Source organism: Engystomops pustulosus, chromosome 6 (assembly GCF_040894005.1).
Source record: "Engystomops pustulosus chromosome 6, aEngPut4.maternal, whole genome shotgun sequence".
NCBI lineage: Eukaryota > Metazoa > Chordata > Amphibia > Anura > Leptodactylidae > Engystomops > Engystomops pustulosus.
In genome coordinates, this window is record NC_092416.1 from 20,219,503 (window position 1) to 20,240,873 (window position 21,371).

General features: G+C 46.3%; 1 protein-coding gene across 3 annotated transcripts in view; it reads left to right on the forward strand.

Annotated features, from left to right (window-relative positions):
* The window catches only part of GRAMD1A (GRAM domain containing 1A), a 104,888-nt gene that overhangs the window by 15,743 nt on the left and 67,774 nt on the right, over positions 1-21,371 (forward strand). For all 3 annotated transcript variants that reach the window (XM_072155080.1, XM_072155079.1, XM_072155081.1), the window contains exon 2: positions 2,878-3,794. In XM_072155080.1, the coding sequence (XP_072011181.1) occupies positions 3,496-3,794 (299 nt within the window). In that variant the 5' untranslated portion in view covers positions 2,878-3,495. The remainder of the gene's footprint in view (positions 1-2,877; positions 3,795-21,371) is intronic.

The following is a 21,371-nucleotide window of genomic DNA, read 5'->3' on the forward strand; positions in this document are numbered from 1 at the left end:
ACTACTTCTCCTGTCCTGTATATATATGGACAGTACACAGTACCACTTCTCCTGTCCTGTATATATATGGACAGTGCACAGTACCACTTCTCCTGTCCTGTATATATATATGTACAGTGCACAGTACCACTTCTCCTGTCCTGTATATATATATGTACAGTGCACAGTACCACTTCTCCTGTCCTGTATATATATGGACAGTGCACAGTACCACTTCTCCTGTCCTGTATATATATGGACAGTGCACAGTACCACTTCTCCTGTCCTGTATATATATGCACAGTGCACAGTACCACTTCTCCTGTCCTGTATATATATGGACAGTGCACAGTACCACTTCTCCTGTCCTGTATATATGGACAGTGCACAGTACTACTTCTCCTGTCCTGTATATATACGGACAGTGCACAGTACCACTTCTCCTGTCCTGTATATATATGGACAGTGCACAGTACCACTTCTCCTGTCCTGTATATATATGGACAGTGCACAGTACCACTTCTCCTGTCCTGTATATATATGGACAGTGCACAGTACCACTTCTCCTGTCCTCTATATATATATGGACAGTGCACAGTACCACTTCTCCTGTCCTGTATAATCCTGTACAGGCTCTGGCATCATGCACCATAATTATCTATGAGTCGTCTTTTCTGGAATATGGCCACCTACATAAGCCCCTCCCCTTATGCGGGATACGTGGGAATATTTATGGCGGTTAATTAAACTCTTCCCTCGTCGCAGATCTTGTTCTCATTCATTACATTTTCTCTGGAGGAGAAGGATCTGCAGATAAGTCAGTCCAATGACTTTCTATAAATAACCATCTGAAACGACTTCATTACCGCGTTTTTCTTACCAGGGGAGGAGGGGGGGGCGGGTTATTTTAGAGATTTGTCCAGTATTATTAAAAAAAACATGGTGACCTATTCTCAAAACAGCGTTTTCCGTTTTGTGCCAAATTCTGCCAGGACTTTGGCGCACGCGATCGAATTTTGGCACAATCACGCCGGCTTTCGGGACAAACCGTCGGATTTGGAAAAAACTCAGAATTTAAAAACCGAAATGTGTCGCAAGATCAGCACTCACATGCACCAGGAAGAAGCAGGTGAACTCCAGCGGACCTCAGCGCAGTAGCGACACCTGCTGGATATCGGGAGCACGGACCTAGCAGAACCCGAATCCACGTCGGACAACGCACCGCGGGATCGCGACAGGACCGGGTAAGTAAATGAGCCCCGTTGTGTCTAGTATTAACTTGGTCTCATTGGCCTTAATAGAGAAAAATTGCAATACCAGACACAACCTGTGCTCCAAGGTGGCGCTGTCGGAAAGAAAACAGGTCAGTTTTTTCTACTTCCGAATTCCAAATTCTGATTTAAGAAATCTGTCATATGTTTAAGGGGCTTTCCTAACTGTATTGTCACCCCAACCCACATATGAACCTGTAAAACATTCACTGGGCCATACATAAAGGAAGACTATGCAGTTTATATGGCGGTTAGAGGGGCCTCCACATCATGCTGCTCTTGATGATGTTAAGCACTGAAATTGATTGGTCTTCAATAGTAGGCATCGGGGGCGTTTTTTAGTAGGGGGTCACCACAACCCAAGGAAAGGCGTGTACTTGGTTTACAGTCCACGAAGGGTTCTTATCCTCATTGACAAGAAAATCTGTTGTTGTGGTGCTACGTGTGGAGTAACCGCGTTCCTAAAAATATGAGACTACCTCACTGTATAATATTATAATACTGCATATTTCATTCCCTTAATAGGAACCTGTCAGAATGAACTAACCCACACAAACTAAACACATCTTTGGAAACTGATATTATACAGAAACTATCCCTAACAAAGTCCCGAATTCCAGCCTGTTTCACTCCCAGCGCACGGAACAACAGTAAACCCCACGGAGTCCGGGCAGAAACTCCACAACAAACGATAGATCTCAAACATGGCAAAAGGCACAAAAGTGTGGTGTACCAGGATACGACCTACGCGTTTCGCTCGACCATGACTAAGCTCTAAACTAACGAAACGCGTAGGTCGTATCCTGGTACACCACACTTTTGTGCCTTTTGCCATGTTTGAGATTTTAATGGAATAAAGAATTATTTTTGCATCTTCAAATCTCCTGAAGCGCTGGTATCGTTCGTTTGTTGTGGAGCAACTATCCCTATATTGTTCCTTTCCATGCCTCTAAAGCTCCACAGTTCGTTCGTAAAGTTGACGCACTATCCATACACATGACCTCTTATGAGTCTGATCAACGTCTTTCCTTTGAGCCGAGTCTGGCATATTCATGTCTTTCCTGCTCAGCCGCAACTCGAGCTTATTCCCTCAGGAATGAGATACCCTCATTCACCCCTCCTGCAGGAATTCTCTTCAGCAAGTCACACATCCAACATCTCTCTCATTCCTGAAAGAATGAGCAGGAAGGACACAAATATGCCGGACTCAAAAGAAAGACGTTGATCGTTAGTTAAGGAATGGACCGTGGAACAGGAATGGACATGAACAATATAGGGATAGTTGTATTGCAGTATAATAGCAGTTTTCAAAGATATGTTTAGGTAGTTTGGGTTACTTTAATGGAAATGTTCCTGTTAAGTTGTTATTGCCCCTACCTTGCGTTTATAGTCCTACTCCACAAGCTTCACTGCCAATTATCATTCCATTGGTGCAAAGGACCTTTGGGTCCTTTACGCAGATCCTGTACCCAAATTCATTCCATTGTAATAGGTACTTACTGAACAGTTTTAAGTTATAATGTGGAAAATACTCAAGCCTCAAGTTTCCGTCCAATCCTCAGTCTATAACACGTCCCTTATGGTTGTATATCCCGTATTAATAATTCATGCCTGTGTCTTCCCGCAGATAAATCGGGTTATCCGCAGGGAAGCGGCATTGAAGGACGGCGCCGTCAGACCCTTGAACTTCAGGGATCACAAATCCAATGATTGACCTCAGCGTCAGGCGACTGCTGGTAAAGGCACGTGATGGACGGGAAATGTATAGATTGGGAAATCTATAAATTGAGCCGGATCGTCTGACCTCAGGACTGTCCTTTGGGGAGGCGGGTGACCTCCCGATTATGTCGCATTACCTCTGGATTCGGCTTCTTTGTAGAATCAGCTGCAGGGGACGGCAAGGAGCTTTGACCAAGGAGATCTTTTGCACTTACGTTAATTAAGACGTGTTAAAGTAATTGCCTAGGAGAGCAGCAGACGTCTCTGCCGCACCTCGTCTTCTCCACAGTATTGAACCTCCGCTCTTCAGATCCAGTGACTGCACATTAAAGCTTCATTAGGGGACGGAGAGGGTGAAGAGAGAACATCCACGTATGAAGCCGGGCTGGAGCCTTCTGAGCCAAAGTCTTGGAAAACCCAAACATTAGACATAAGATAATTACCAGGAATACCAAAAACTTTGCCAGCATGGTCAAGGAAGTGCACCAGGACCTTGCAACCTGGACATGGTAGTCCCTGGTCCATCATGGAGACCTTTAGACAGCTGAAGCCTCCGGAGTTGTGGTCATGTTCTTCAACACCAAGTGCCAGGAGACGACGACTAAAACTGAAGAAGGGGCAGTGGTCCCCGGAGCTGTGCGGTGGGAGCGAGACAGAGGCGACGGTGGTCAAAGGGAAAAACCTGAAGCCCCCCGCTATAGAGGTGACTCCATCCAGCGAGGATGACGCCTGGTCAAACTGCTCCACGCCAAGTGCCTCACCAAAGAGGCGCCGAGGTCTGCTGAAGAAATGGCTGAGTAGGAAAGAAGGAGGAGGAGGAGGATGGTGAGTGATGAAGTTCTGCTTCAATTACATTTATTTTGATGGTTGTAGTTCCTCCTTCCATCCTGTAGGTGGTCTAGAGAGCCCAAGATTGATATCTCTACACAGAGGAGCACAGCACCACCTGCTGTATGGAGGAATGTGTGAGGAAGGGGAGGGGTTAATAATAAGTGGAAATTGTGCAGAATTAGAGTCATGAGAAGAACCAATAAATCTGCAGCTGTGAAATCCAGGACATTTTCAGGGACAAACCTTGAAATCCTGACCTTGTCCTTAGAGCTGGAGGAAGACCGGGGGCGGCTGGGGGTTGTGAGCGTGGTATCATCTTATATGTGTTATCCATGGTCTCCTTACATCTAAAATCCAACTTTTAAATTATGCTAATCAGCCAGTCCATCTGTGGTGTAGCTTCAAAGGCCGTTACACTGAGCAAGAGTACCCCCCCCCCCCAACACTGTGTGCTGAAACGTCCTTAGCTGAAGTGAAATTACAGCAAGCAGAGACAGCAGGAGTGCTGAGGGAGCAAGGGGGGGAGACAGAGTAACAGCCTGTGAAGTTACCATAAGAAGGGGCATCGTTAGAATAATTGTAAAAGTTGATTTTTAGAAGGGAGGAGGCCATTGTGTGGTATGGTAGATTGAAGTAAAGGGTCACAGTCCTGGGGTGGGGAGGTTTAGTTATATATTCCCGTTGTGCTTGTTGGCGCCCTCCTGACACACATGTAGCTTGTGGGGTCCCGTATTATGTCTGGTATCCTTGCAGCTGCCATGTCTGACAGCTAATACAGATATCTTGTGCCCGGCGCTGCCCATGTCGCCCGCTGGCAGCTTCATTGCTGGGAATATTCTCTGAGCCGCTGATGGGGAGATCTTCATTAGTCAGACAGCGAGCGGGAAATGCCGACTCAGCATCAAGCACGAGCCAGCCTGATGCCAAGAGAGGATCGGTATCACTGCATTGTATCTGGGCAATGGCGGCATCATAAAGGAGAGGGCACACAGAGGGCACAGGATGTATCATGTATATTATCATTTATGTATAGTCATATAATGTATGGATGACGTGTAGGTATACAATGTATGGATGACGTGTAGGTATACAATGTATGGATGATGTGTAGGTATACAATGTATGGATGATGTGTAGGTATACAATGTATGGATGACGTGTAGGTATACAATGTATGGATGACATGTAGGTATACAATGTATGGATGATGTGTATGATACAATGTATGGATGACGTGTATGATACAATGTATGGATGACGTGTAGGTATACAACGTATGGATGACGTGTAGGTATACAATGTATGGATGACGTGTAGGTATACAATGTATGGATGACATGTAGGTATACAATGTATGGATGATGTGTATGATACAATGTATGGATGACGTGTATGATACAATGTATGGATGACGTGTAGGTATACAATGTATGGATGACGTGTAGGTGTACAATGTATGGATGACGTGTAGGTGTACAATGTATGGATGACGTGTAGGTGTACAATGTATGGATGACGTGTAGGGGTACAATGTATGGATGACGTGTAGGGATACAATGTATGGATGACGTGTAGGGATACAATGTATGGATGACGTGTAGGGATACAATGTATGGATGACGTGTAGGGATACAATGTATGGATGACGTGTAGGGATACAATGTATGGATGATGTGTAGGTATACAATGTATGGATGGATGATGCATAAATACATATTGTAACGTCTGAATCCCTTGCCGGTCAGGAGGTCGGATAAGTTGTACCTTTCTGATGTTATAATAATGTGGTGTGGGGAAATGATACAGAAATAAGGGGGGGGGCAGAATCCCCTATAGATCATATGGGAAAAGCGGGTTTAGTGGAAATAAAGAGGTCCCTTGGTTTGGTCAATTAGGCCCATAATATAAAACACTCCCCCAAAATGACTGCTTCATCTGTATGTTCATAGGTGGATGAGAGTATGCAGTCAGCTCATAAGCTCCCTCTAGTGGTGGCTGCAGATTGAACCTCTTCACTACTCTGTACCTGCTGTGGGGGAGGAATTAACAATCAACCCCTCCTATACAATGGACCGGCAGAAGAGGAAAAATTAACCACTTAATTACGAGAGACCAGCACAAAATTTAAAAATGTCGCTACTATAGACCATCGGGGAATAACACATTATCCACTTCCCCATCATAGGCCAACAGGGAATATAGAATTACCTACTTCACCATCATAAACCAGCAGGGAATGTAAAATTAACCACTTCACCACTAGAGACCAATAGGGAATGTGAAAATTAACACTTTTACTACCATAGACCAGCAGGGAATATAGAACTTTTCACTTCAATATACCAGCAGGGAATATAAAATCAGCCTCTATACCTGTCTGGGGAAAATGTAAAATATTGGAAGAAACTTTTCAAACTGGAAGGAGAGAAGGAGATAGAAAACTTGTAGCCAATTTTCTACAAACCCAGGACCCTCGTTACTGAACCATCACTGCATTTTGGGAATAGCCCCCACACAATACAAGCCGATGTTGGAGCTACCATAGACCGGGCTGGGGGGAGGGGCACATTATCTATGATCATCATGTACTTTAAAGTGGATTCTTATGTATATCATAACTCTGCTCAGCCTGTACGACAAGTCTTCTCAATGCAGTTGTGCTGCCCCCTGGTGTTCATACATTGATACTGCAGCACTGCATGAAATTCTCACATCCATGTGATAACAATCTACACAAATTCCACTAGTTCCACTAGTCATTAAGTATAGAATACTGAACTCTACCTAACAGCATACTACTCACCGCTGATATTTTGTTACAATGTATCAGTGCAGCTAATAACAAATCAGCATTCAACCCTACAATGTAAACCGATTACTGCATCAGCTGTGTTAAGGTGAAAGAAAATTTTCTTCACTGATACACTGTAACAACATTTGAGCGAGGTCAAGGTGAGTATTCTCCGGAGGTAAAGCAGACAATGACTTAAAGGGACTAAAGCTGCAGGACTGGGACGACATGCTGGGAGTTGTAGTTTCCCCCAAAAAATCAATGTACGGTGAACCTTATCATTACCCTAGAACAGTGATGGCTAACCTATGGCACGGGTGCCAGATGTGGCACTCAGAGCCCTTTCTGTGGGCACTCAGGCCATCACCAGAGATGACTCCAGGTGTCTTCCTGCAGTCCCAGACAGCCCAGGACTTGCTGTGCACAGAGCTATATTAAAGTGACAGCTCTACCTGGGACTATTTTCTGCTTTATTGGTGTCCTCAGGGGCTGGTATCAATGAAAACTGTGACAGAGAAGGGAGTATAAATCACAAATCAAATTTCTGTGTTGGCGCTTTGCGATAAATAAGCGGTGTCTTTGTTGTAGTTTGGGCACTCGGTCTCTAAAAGGTTCGCCATCACTGCCCTAGAAGAAGCACAGGGTCCTAGACAATCAAATTGACCCCTTATCTGACAAATCTAAAATTAACCCCTTCACTGCTCCTTTCACTAAACCTTTTGACTGCAGTAGAAGCAGAAAAGATACTAGTAACCCTTGCACTACCAGGGGCCAGAAGGAAATCTAACAGTAACCCCCTTCCTGCCATAGACCAGCAGAGAATCTAAATGACGCCAGGATTTATTCTTTCCTGCTTAGGTTTTGTGCCTGCTAGTCTCTGATCACCACCAGGTGGCGCTGTCATTCTATGTTAGTGTAGTGGTATCATACATAGCAGGGGGGGGCAGATGTTTTGCTTTGGAGGATACATATCCCATGTCCTTGTAATGCCGATAATATAAAATTCTGATCAGATCACTAGTGGACAGGGAGACCGCCAGAACTGTCAGAGGGACAAAGCCAACAACATGTATCCACATTGTATCACATGGACCTGCTCTGGGACTATGAGAGCTGCAGCGAGCTGCCGGGGACACAATGGTCTACAAAGTTACCAATCTATAAATAAGGTTCTTGCGGGTCACACTTGACAAGGTCAAGACGTAGAAACAATGGAAAGCACGGCCACACACAATGCCACCGCGTCACACGCCCCAGGAACAGATACAAAGGAACAACACATTCACACATTACTGTTTACACTCCAGTCACATCCAAAGCAGCAGTCAAATTTCTTCTGGTTTCCCCTGGATACAAATTGCGGCTTCCTGTTCATTGACTAATCGAAGTTTCCACAATGTGTCGCTTCCTGGTAACAAGAAACTGACCCCAATTCTGAATGCAGATTTGGATGTGACTAGAGTATGAAACAAGATGTGACTGTGTGTACTCAATAGTCCATTTACTCTCTAGATCCTGATACAATATACCTGTAGCTGTCAGATACACACGGAACCCTCCAAAACTCTTTTGACAAGACCACCCTACAGAGGTTTGGAGGTATCTGGAGACATATATGTGATCAACATAGTGCTTCTCCCAATATAGTGCCCCCCAATATAGTGCCCCATCCAATATAGTGCCCCATCCAATATAGTGGCCCACCCAATATAGTGCCCCATCCAATATAGTGGCCCACCCAATATAGTGCCCCATCCAATATAGTGCCCCATCCAATATAGTGCCCCATCCAATATAGTGACCCATCCAATATAGTGCCCCATCCAATATAGTGCTCCATCCAATATAGTGCCCCATCCAATATAGTGGCCCACTCAATATAGTGCCCCACCCAATATAGTGCCCCATCCAATATAGTGCCCCATCCAATATAGTGCCCCATCCAATATAGTGCCCCATCCAATATAGTGGCCCACCCAATATAGTGCCCCATCCAATATAGTGCTCCATCCAATATAGTGCCCCATCCAATATAGTGCCCCATCCAATATAGTGCCCCATCCAATATAGTGCCCCATCCAATATAGTGCCCCATCCAATATAGTGCTCCATCCAATATAGTGCTCCATCCAATATAGTGGCCCACCCAATATAGTGGCCCACCCAATATAGTGGCCCACCCAATATAGTGGCCCACACAATATAGTGGCCCACCCAATATAGTGCCCACCCAATATAGTGCCCCATCCAATATAGTGCCCCATCCAATATAGTGCTCCATCCAATATAGTGCCCCATCCAATATAGTGCCCCATCCAATATAGTGGCCCACCCAATATAGTGCCCCATCCAATATAGTGGCCCACCCAATATAGTGGCCCACCCAATATAGTGGCCCACCCAATATAGTGCCCACCCAATATAGTGCCCCATCCAATATAGTGCCCCATCCAATATAGTGCCCCATCCAATATAGTGGCCCACCCAATATAGTGCCCCATCCAATATAGTGGCCCACCCAATATAGTGCTCCATCCAATATAGTGGCCCACCCAATATAGTGCTCCACCCAATATAGTGCCCCATCCAATATAGTGGCCCCTCCAATATAGTGCCTCCCAATATAGTGCCCCATCCAATATAGTGCCCCATCCAATATAGTGCCCCATCCAATATAGTGCTCCATCCAATATAGTGCTCCATCCAATATAGTGCTCCATCCAATATAGTGCCCCATCCAATATAGTGCCCCACCCAATATAGTGCCCCACCCAATATAGTGGCCCACCCAATATAGTGGCCCACCCAATATAGTGCCCACCCAATATAGTGCCCCATCCAATATAGTGCCCCATCCAATATAGTGCTCCATCCAATATAGTGCCCCATCCAATATAGTGCCCCATCCAATATAGTGCCCCACCCAATATAGTGCCCCATCCAATATAGTGGCCCACCCAATATAGTGGCCCACCCAATATAGTGCCCCACCCAATATAGTGCCCCATCCAATATAGTGCCCCATCCAATATAGTGCCCCATCCAATATAGTGCCCCATCCAATATAGTGGCCCACCCAATATAGTGCCCCATCCAATATAGTGGCCCACCCAATATAGTGCTCCACCCAATATAGTGCTCCATCCAATATAGTGGCCCACCCAATATAGTGCCCCATCCAATATAGTGCCCCATCCAATATAGTGGCCCCTCCAATATAGTGCCTCCCAATATAGTGCCTCCCAATATAGTGCCCCCCAATATAGTGCCCCCCAATATAGTGCCCCCCAATATAGTGCTCCATCCAATATAGTGCCCCACCCAATATAGTGCCCCACCCAATATAGTGCCCCACCCAATATAGTGGCCCACCCAATATAGTGCCCCTCCAATATAGTGGCCCACCCAATATAATGGCCCACCCAATATAGTGCCCACCCAATATAGTGCCCCATCCAATATAGTGCCCCATCCAATATAGTGCCCCATCCAATATAGTGCCCCATCCAATATAGTGGCCCACCCAATATAGTGCCCCATCCAATATAGTGGCCCACCCAATATAGTGCTCCATCCAATATAGTGGCCCACCCAATATAGTGCTCCACCCAATATAGTGCCCCATCCAATATAGTGGCACCTCCAATATAGTGCCTCCCAATATAGTGCCCCATCCAATATAGTGCCCCATCCAATATAGTGCCCCATCCAATATAGTGCTCCATCCAATATAGTGCTCCATCCAATATAGTGCTCCATCCAATATAGTGCCCCACCCAATATAGTGCCCCACCCAATATAGTGCCCCACCCAATATAGTGGCCCACCCAATATAGTGGCCCACCCAATATAGTGCCCACCCAATATAGTGCCCCATCCAATATAGTGCCCCATCCAATATAGTGCCCCATCCAATATAGTGCCCCACCCAATATAGTGCCCCATCCAATATAGTGCCCCACCCAATATAGTGGCCCACCCAATATAGTGCCCACCCAATATAGTGCCCCATCCAATATAGTGCCCCATCCAATATAGTGCCCCATCCAATATAGTGCCCCATCCAATATAGTGGCCCACCCAATATAGTGCCCCATCCAATATAGTGGCCCACCCAATATAGTGCTCCACCCAATATAGTGCTCCATCCAATATAGTGGCCCACCCAATATAGTGCCCCATCCAATATAGTGCCCCATCCAATATAGTGGCCCCTCCAATATAGTGCCTCCCAATATAGTGCCTCCCAATATAGTGCCCCCCAATATAGTGCCCCCCAATATAGTGCTCCATCCAATATAGTGCCCCACCCAATATAGTGCCCCACCCAATATAGTGCCCCACCCAATATAGTGCCCCACCCAATATAGTGGCCCACCCAATATAGTGCCCCTCCAATATAGTGCCCCATCCAATATGGATGGTAGATGGAGGAGTATTAGGGGGGTTCACCCATATTGGAGCTCCAAGGGGGTTTAGTATACACAAATGTTGTGCCCACTTTAGTCCTCACTTCCCAAACTGTATCAGATAGTGACCTCTCTGCTTACACGCTATACAAGGGACAGATGCTGATGAGGGGCAAAGAACGTTTAACAGGACATGATCCAAATCTGTCTACTGGAACAGTGACAGAACCAAACACACTCCCCTTAAAACACTGAACCCTCCAAAACTCTTTTGACAAGACCACCCTACAGAGGTTTGGAGGTATCTGGAGACATTTATGTGACCAACATAGTGCTTCTCCCAATATAGTGCCCCTCCCAATATAGTGCTCCATCCAATATAGTGCCCCATCCAATATAGTGCCCCATCCAATATAGTGCCCCATCCAATATAGTGCCCCTCCAATATAGTGCTCCATCCAATATAGTGCCCCATCCAATATAGTGCCCCATCCAATATAGTGCCCCATCCAATATAGTGCCCCATCCAATATAGTGCCCCATCCAATATAGTGCCCCATCCAATATAGTGCCCCATCCAATATAGTGCCCCTCCAATATAGTGCTCCATCCAATATAGTGCTCCATCCAATATAGTGCTCCATCCAATATAGTGCCCCATCCAATATAGTGCCCCATCCAATATAGTGCCTCTCCCAATATAGTGCTCCATCCAATATAGTGGCCCACCCAATATAGTGGCCCACCCAATATAGTGGCCCACCCAATATAGTGCCCCTCCAATATAGTGGCCCACCCAATATAGTGGCCCACCCAATATAGTGCTCCATCCAATATACTGCTCCATCCAATATACTGCTCCATCCAATATAGTGCCCCATCCAATATAGTGCCCCACCCAATATAGTGCTCCATCCAATATAGTGCTCCATCCAATATAGTGCCCCATCCAATATAGTGCCCCATCCAATATAGTGACCCATCCAATATAGTGCCCCATCCAATATAGTGCTCCATCCAATATAGTGCCCCATCCAATATAATGGCCCATCCAATATAGTGCTCCATCCAATATAGTGCTCCATCCAATATAGTGCCCCACCCAATATAGTGCTCCATCCAATATAGTGCTCCATCCAATATAGTGCTCCATCCAATATAGTGCTCCATCCAATATAGTGTCCAATCCAATATAGTGCCCCTTCCAATATAGTGCCTCTCCCAATATAGTGCCCCATCCAATATAGTGCTCCATCCAATATAGTGCTCCATCCAATATAGTGCTCCATCCAATATAGTGCTCCATCTAATATAGTGCCCCATCTAATATAGTGCCCCATCCAATATAGTGCCCCATCCAATATAGTGCCCCATCTAATATAGTGCCCCATCTAATATAGTGCCCCATCCAATATAGTGCCCCATCCAATATAGTGCCCCATCCAATATAGTGCCCCATCCAATTTAGTGCTCCATCCAATATAGTGCCCCATCCAATATAGTGCTCCATCCAATATAGTGCCCCATCCAATATAGTGCTCCATCCAATATAGTGCTCCATCCAATATAGTGCTCCATCCAATATAGTGCCCCATCCAATATAGTGCCCCATCCAATATAGTGCCCCATCCAATATAGTGCCCCATCCAATATAGTGCCCCATCCAATATAGTGCTCCATCCAATTTAGTGCTCCATCCAATATAGTGCCCCATCCAATATAGTGCTCCATCCAATATAGTGCTCCATCCAATATAGTGCCCCATCCAATATAGTGCCCCATCCAATATAGTGCCCCATCCAATATAGTGCCCCATCCAATATAGTGACCCACCCAATATAGTGCTCCATCCAATATAGTGCTCCATCCAATATAGTGCTCCATCCAATATAGTGACCCATCCAATATGGATGGTAGATGGAGGAGTATTAGGGGGGTTCACCCATATTGGAGCTCCAAGGGGGTTCAGTATACACAAATGTTGTGCCCCCTTTAGTCCTCACTTCCCAAACTGTATCAGATGGTGACCTCTCTGCTTACACGCTATACAAGGGACAGATGCTGATGAGGGGCAAAGAACGTTTAACAGGACATGATCCAAATCTGTCTGCTGGAACAGTGACACACCAAACACACTCCCCTTAAAACACTGAACCCTCCAAAACTCTTTTGACAAGACCACCCTACAGAGGTTTGGAGGTATCTGGAGACATTTATGTGACCAACATAGTGCTTCTCCCAATATAGTGCCCCTCCCAATATAGTGCCCCTCCCAATATAGTGCTCCATCCAATATAGTGCTCCATCCAATATAGTGCCCCATACAATATAGTGCTCCATCCAATATAGTGCCCCAATCCAATATAGTGCCCCATCCAATATAGTGCCCCATCCAATATAGTGCCCCATCCAATATAGTGCCCCATCCAATATAGTGCCCCTCCAATATAGTGGCCCATCCAATATAGTGCCCCTCCAATATAGTGCTCCATCCAATATAGTGGCCCACCCAATATAGTGACCCATCCAATATAGTGACCCATCCAATATAGTGACCCATCCAATATAGTGCTCCACCCAATATAGTGCTCCACCCAATATAGTGCTCCATCCAATATAGTGCCCCACCCAATATAGTGCTCCACCCAATATAGTGCTCCATCCAATATAGTGCCCCATCCAATATAGTGCCCCATCCAATATAGTGGCCCATCCAATATAGTGACCCATCCAATATAGTGCTCCATCCAATATAGTGCCCCATCCAATATAGTGCCCCATCCAATATAGTGCCCCATCCAATATAGTGCCCCATCTAATATAGTGCCCCATCTAATATAGTGCCCCATCCAATATAGTGCCCCATCCAATATAGTGCCCCATCCAATATAGTGCCCCATCCAATATAGTGCCCCATCCAATATAGTGCCCCATCCAATATAGTGCTCCATCCAATATAGTGCTCCATCCAATATAGTGCCCCATCCAATATAGTGCCCCATCCAATATAGTGCTCCATCCAATATAGTGCTCCATCCAATATAGTGCCCCACCCAATATAGTGCCCCATCCACTATAGTGCCCCTCCAATATAGTGGCCCACCCAATATAGTGCTCCACCCAATATAGTGCTCCACCCAATATAGTGACCCATCCAATATAGTGGCCCACCCAATATAGTGGCCCACCCAATATAGTGACCCATCCAATATAGTGACCCATCCAATATAGTGACCCATCCAATATAGTTCTCCATCCAATATAGTGCCCCATCCAATATAGTGACCCATCCAATATAGTGCTCCATCCAATATAGTGCTCCATCCAATATAGTGCCCCATCCAATATAGTGACCCATCCAATATAGTGACCCATCCAATATAGTGACCCATCCAATATAGTGGCCCACCCAATATAGTGCCCCATCCAATATAGTGGCCCACCCAATATAGTGCTCCATCCAATATAGTGGCCCACCCAATATAGTGCTCCACCCAATATAGTGCCCCATCCAATATAGTGCCCCATCCAATATAGTGGCCCCTCCAATATAGTGCCTCCCAATATAGTGCCTCCCAATATAGTGCCTCCCAATATAGTGCCCCCCAATATAGTGCCCCCCAATATAATGCTCCATCCAATATAGTGCCCCACCCAATATAGTGCCCCACCCAATATAGTGCCCCACCCAATATAGTGCCCCACCCAATATAGTGGCCTATCCAATATAGTGGCCCACCCAATATAGTGCCCCTCCAATATAGTGCCCCATCCAATATGGATGGTAGATGGAGGAGTATTAGGGGGGTTCACCCATATTGGAGCTCCAAGGGGGTTCAGTATACACAAATGTTGTGCCCACTTTAGTCCTCACTTCCCAAACTGTATCAGATAGTGACCTCTCTGCTTACACGCTATACAAGGGACAGATGCTGATGAGGGGCAAAGAACGTTTAACAGGACATGATCCAAATCTGTCTACTGGAACAGTGACACACCAAACACACTCCCCTTAAAACACTGAACCCTCCAAAACTCTTTTGACAAGACCACCCTACAGAGGTTTGGAGGTATCTGGAGACATTTATGTGACCAACATAGTGCTTCTCCCAATATAGTGCCCCTCCCAATATAGTGCTCCATCCAATATAGTGCTCCATCCAATATAGTGCTCCATCCAATATAGTGCCCCATCCAATATAGTGGCCCACCCAATATAGTGCCCAATCCAATATAGTGCCCAATCCAATATAGTGCCCAATCCAATATAGTGTCCAATCCAATATAGTGCCCCTTCCAATATAGTGCCTCTCCCAATATAGTGCCCCATCCAATATAGTGCTCCATCCAATATAGTGCTCCATCCAATATAGTGCCCCTCCAATATAGTGCTCCATCCAATATAGTGCTCCATCCAATATAGTGCCCCATCCAATATAGTGCCCCATCCAATATAGTGCCCCATCCAATACAGTGCCCCATCCAATATAGTGCCCCATCCAATATAGTGCCCCATCCAATATAGTGCTCCATCCAATATAGTGCCCCACCCAATATAGTGCCCCATCCAATATAATGCCCCATCCAATATAGTGCCCCATCCAATATAGTGCTCCATCCAATATAGGGCTCCATCCAATATAGTGCTCCATCTAATATAGTGCCCCATCCAATATAGTGCCCCATCCAATATAGTGCCCCATCCAATATAGTGCTCCATCCAATATAGTGCCCCATCCAATATAGTGCCCCATCCAATATAGTGCCCCACCCAATATAGTGCTCCATCCAATATAGTGCCCCACCCAATATAGTGCCCCATCCAATATAGTGCCCCATCCAATATAATGCCCCATCCAATATAGTGCTCCATCCAATATAGTGCTCCATCCAATATAGTGCTCCATCCAATATAGTGCTCCATCCAATATAGTGCTCCATCCAATATAGTGCCCCACCCAATATACTGCTCCATCCAATATAGTGCTCCATCCAATATAGTGCTCCATCCAATATAGTGCTCCATCCAATATAGTGCTCCATCCAATATAGTGCCCCTTCCAATATAGTGCTCCATCCAATATAGTGCCTCTCCCAATATAGTGCTCCATCCAATATAGTGCCCCTTCCAATATAGTGACCCATCCAATATAGTGCTCCATCCAATATAGTGCCCCATCCAATATAGTGCTCCACCCAATATAGTGCTCCATCCAATATAGTGCTCCACCCAATATAGTGCTCCATCCAATATAGTGCTCCATCCAATATAGTGCCCCATCCAATATAGTGCCCCATCCAATATAGTGCCCCATCCAATATAGTGCCCCTCCAATATAGTGCCCCTCCAATATAGTGCCCCATTCAATATAGTGCCCCATCCAATATAGTGCCCCATCCAATATAGTGCTCCATCCAATATAGTGCCCCATCCAATATAGTGCCCCACCCAATATAGTGCCCCATCCAATATAGTGCCCCATCCAATATAGTGCCCCACCCAATATAGTGCTCCATCCAATATAGGGCTCCATCCAATATATTGCTCCATCCAATATAGTGCTCCATCCAATATAGTGCCCCATCTAATATAGTGGCCCACCCAATATAGTGCTCCATCCAATATAGTGCCCCTTCCAATATAGTGCCTCTCCCAATATAGTGCCCCATCCAATATAGTGCTCCATCCAATATAGTGCTCCATCCAATATAGTGCTCCATCCAATATAGTGCCCCATCCAATATAGTGCTCCATCCAATATAGTGCCCCACCCAATATAGTGACCCATCCAATATAGTGCTCCATCCAATATAGTGCCCCATCCAATATAGTGCTCCATCCAATATAGTGCTCCATCCAATATAGTGCTCCATCCAATATAGTGCTCCATCCAATATAGTGCTCCATCCAATATAGTGCCCCATCCAATATAGTGCTCCATCCAATATAGTGCTCCATCCAATATAGTGCCCCATCCAATATAGTGCCCCATCCAATATAGTGCCCCATCCAATATAGTGCCCCTCCAATATAGTGCCCCATCCAATATAGTGCCCCATCCAATATAGTGCCCCATCCAATATAGTGCCCCATCCAATATAGTGCCCCATCCAATATAGTGCCCCATCCAATATAGTGCCCCACCCAATATAGTGCCCCACCCAATATAGTGCTCCATCCAATATAGGGCTCCATCCAATATAGTGCTCCATCCAATATAGTGCTCCATCCAATATAGTGCCCCATCCAATATAGTGCCCCACCCAATATAGTGCCCCACCCAATATAGTGCCCCACCCAATATAGTGCTCCATCCAATATAGTGACCCATCCAATATAGTGACCCATCCAATATCATGACCCATCCAATATGGATGGTAGATGGAGGAGTATTAGGGGGGTTCACCCATATTGGAGCTCCAAGGGGGTTCAGTATTCACAAATGTTGTGCCCACTTTAGTGCTCACTTCCCAAGCTGTATCAGATAGTGACCTCTCTCGCTATCTGACAGATGCTGATGAGGGGCAAAGAACGTTTAACAGGACATGATCCAAATCTGTCTGCTGGAACAGTGACGCACCAAACACACTCCCCTTAAAATTTCTAGACTGGTGGGATGAGTGTGGGGGACCGATGGTAATGAATGGGGTACGGGTTGGGTGGTCGAATCATTTAGGGGGTCAAAGGGGATCAGAGCCTGTGTATGTGCCCAGTATGGGTTCCTGATGCTGACATATGGAAACCCTTATGCCTACACATTCTATAAGAGATGGTTACTAATGAGGGGCAAAAAGGGTGAAACAGGACACTATCAAAATCTCTCCACAAGATCTAGATCCCCCTTCAATGGAGAGAGGGAAGTGAAACCTTTTGGTGGTCCCGGGTTATCGGGGTCCATGTATGAGCCCAGTACCCGATGCTGTCATACGGAAACCCCTCTGCTTAAATATTCTATATGAGAAGTCACTGATGAGGGGCAAAAAAGTGTCAAAATCTGCCTGACTTCCCCTTTAATGGTTCACCCCGTCTGTGTCAGTCTGTGCGCAACTTGTTTATGAGGATACTGGCACTGCGCCCGCAGCTACTAAAGAAGCCTGTGCGCCAAGTCTGTGCCAGCCGCAAATACCCCACCCCCTCCCTATGATATGGCCGCTTGCCCTCCTTGAATGGAAATCTTAACCCCCCCCCCCCCCCTGTATGATGGGCTGACAGTCAGCGCTTCCTCCATGTACCAGTCCCTGTGTTTATGTATAAACAGACACAGATGGTTGCATTCCCAGTGCCCCCGCCGTGCCCAGCCTGTGCCATTACTGAAACCTGCCTAATCTCACCTTCCAGCATTGTTTCCACAGAAGCTGATTATCCGGGCAGCCGTCCCGCATTCCCAGTGTGGATAATGCTCCGGAGAAACGCTCTGCAGAGAATTACAGTGAATGGGTAGTGATCGCTGCCATGGGCCTGGAGCAGGGACAGGTGCAGCCCTGCAGGGGGTGCGGGTGCAGGGACCGCACCGGGGACTTCCACTTATCTCTGCTCTGCTTACAGTATAATGCCACGCTCAGTGCCCCCATATAGTATAATGCCACGCTCAGTGCCCCCATATAGTATAATGCCCCCTCAGTGCCCCCATATAGTATAATGCCCCCTCAGTGCCTCCATATAGTATAATGCCATGCTCAGTGCCTCCATATAGTATAATGCCACGCTCAGTGCCTCCATATAGTATAATGCCATGCTCAGTGCCCCCATATAGTATAATGCCCCCTCAGTGCCCCCATATAGTATAATGCCACGCTCAGTGCCTCCATATAGTATAATGCCACCTCAGTGCCTCCATATAGTATAATGCCCCCTCAGTGCCTCCATATAGTATAATGCCCCCTCAGTGCCTCCATATAGTATAATGCCCCCTCAGTGCCCCCATATAGTATAATGCCACGCTCAGTGCCCCCATATAGTATAATGCCACGCTCAGTGCCCCCATATAGTATAATGCCCCCTCAGTGCCTCCATATAGTATAATGCCACCTCAGTGCCCCCATATAGTATAATGCCACGCTCAGTGCCTCCATATAGTATAATGCCACCTCAGTGCCTCCATATAGTATAATGCCCCCTCAGTGCCTCCATATAGTATGCCACGCTCAGTGCCCCCATATAGTATAATGCCACGCTCAGTGCCCCCATATAGTATAATGCCACGCTCAGTGCCCCCATATAGTATAATGCCCCCTCAGTGCCTCCATATAGTATAATGCCACCTCAGTGCCTCCATATAGTATAATGCCACGCTCAGTGCCTCCATATAGTATAATGCCCCCTCAGTGCCCCCATATCGTATAATGCCCCCTCAGTGCCCCCATATAGTATAATGCCACGCTCAGTGCCTCCATATAGTATAATGCCCCCTCAGTGCCCCCATATAGTATAATGCCACGCTCAGTGCCTCCATATAGTATAATGCCCCCTCAGTGCCTCCATATAGTATAATGCCACGCTCAGTGCCTCCATATAGTAAAATGCCACGCTCAGTGCCCCCATATAGTATAATGCCCCCTCAGTGCCTCCATATAGTATAATGCCCCCTCAGTGCCTCCATATAGTATAATGCCCCCTCAGTGCCTCCATATAGTATAATGCCACGCTCAGTGCCCCCATATAGTATAATGCCCCCTCAGTGCCTCCATATAGTATAATGCCCCTCAGTGCCTCCATATAGTATAATGCCCCCTCAGTGCCTCCATATAGTATAATGCCACGCTCAGTGCCCCCATATAGTATAATGCCACGCTCAGTGCCCCCATATAGTATAATGCCCCCTCAGTGCCTCCATATAGTATAATGCCCCCTCAGTGCCTCCATATAGTATAATGCCACGCTCAGTGCCTCCATATAGTATAATGCCACCTCAGTGCCTCCATATAGTATAATGCCACGCTCAGTGCCCCCATATAGTATAATGCCCCCTCAGTGCCTCCATATAGTATAATGCCACCTCAGTGCCTCCATATAGTATAATGCCCCCCAGGTGCCTCCATATAGTATAATGCCACGCTCAGTGCCCCCATATAGTATAATGCCCCCTCAGTGCCTCCATATAGTATAATGCCACCTCAGTGCCTCCATATAGTATAATGCCACCTCAGTGCCTCCATATAGTATAATGCCACGCTCAGTGCCCCCATATAGTATAATGCCCCCTCAGTGCCTCCATATAGTATAATGCCCCCTCAGTGCCTCCATATAGTATAATGCGCCCTCAGTGCCCCCATATAGTATAATGCCACCTCAGTGCCTCCATATAGTATAATGCCACCTCAGTGCCTCCATATAGTATAATGCCCCCTCAGTGCCTCCATATAGTATAATGCCCCCTCAGTGCCTCCATATAGTATAATGCCACCTCAGTGCCTCCATATAGTATAATGCCACGCTCAGTGCCCCCATATAGTATAATGCCCCCTCAGTGCCTCCATATAGTATAATGCCACCTCAGTGCCTCCATATAGTATAATGCCACCTCAGTGCCTCCATATAGTATAATGCCACGCTCAGTGCCCCCATATAGTATAATGCCCCCTCAGTGCCTTCATATAGTATAATGCCCCCTCAGTGCCTCCATATAGTATAATGCCACCTCAGTGCCTCCATATAGTATAATGCCCCCTCAGTGCCTCCATATAGTATAATGCCCCCTCAGTGCCTCCATATAGTATAATGCCCCCTCAGTGCCTCCATATAGTATAATGCCACGCTCAGTGCCCCCATATAGTATAATGCCCCCTCAGTGCCTCCATATAGTATAATGCCCCCTCAGTGCCTCCATATAGTATAATGCCCTCTCAGTGCCTCCATATAGTATAATGCCACCTCAGTGCCTCCATATAGTATAATGCCCCCACAGTGTCCCCATACAGTATAATGCCCCTCACTGCCCCCATACAGTATAATGCCCCTTCACTGCCCCAATACAATATAATGCCCCCTCAGTCCCCTCATGTAGTATAATGCCCCCTCAGTGTCCCCATACAGTATAATGCCCCCTCAGTGTCCCCATACAGTATAATGCCCCTCACTGCCCCCATACAGTATAATGCCCCCTCACTGCCCCAATACAATATAATGCCCCCTCAGTCCCCTCATGTAGTATAATGCCCCCTCAGTGTCCCCATACAGTATAATGCCCCCCAGCAGTGCCCACATACAGTATTATGCCCCCTCAGTGTCCCCATAAAGTATAATGCCCCTCAGTGTCCCCATACAGTATAATGCCCCCTCAGTGCCTCCATACAGTATAATGCCCCCTCACTGCCCCTATACAATATAATGCCCCCCTCTGTGTCCCCATACAGCAGTGGTGGCGAACCTAT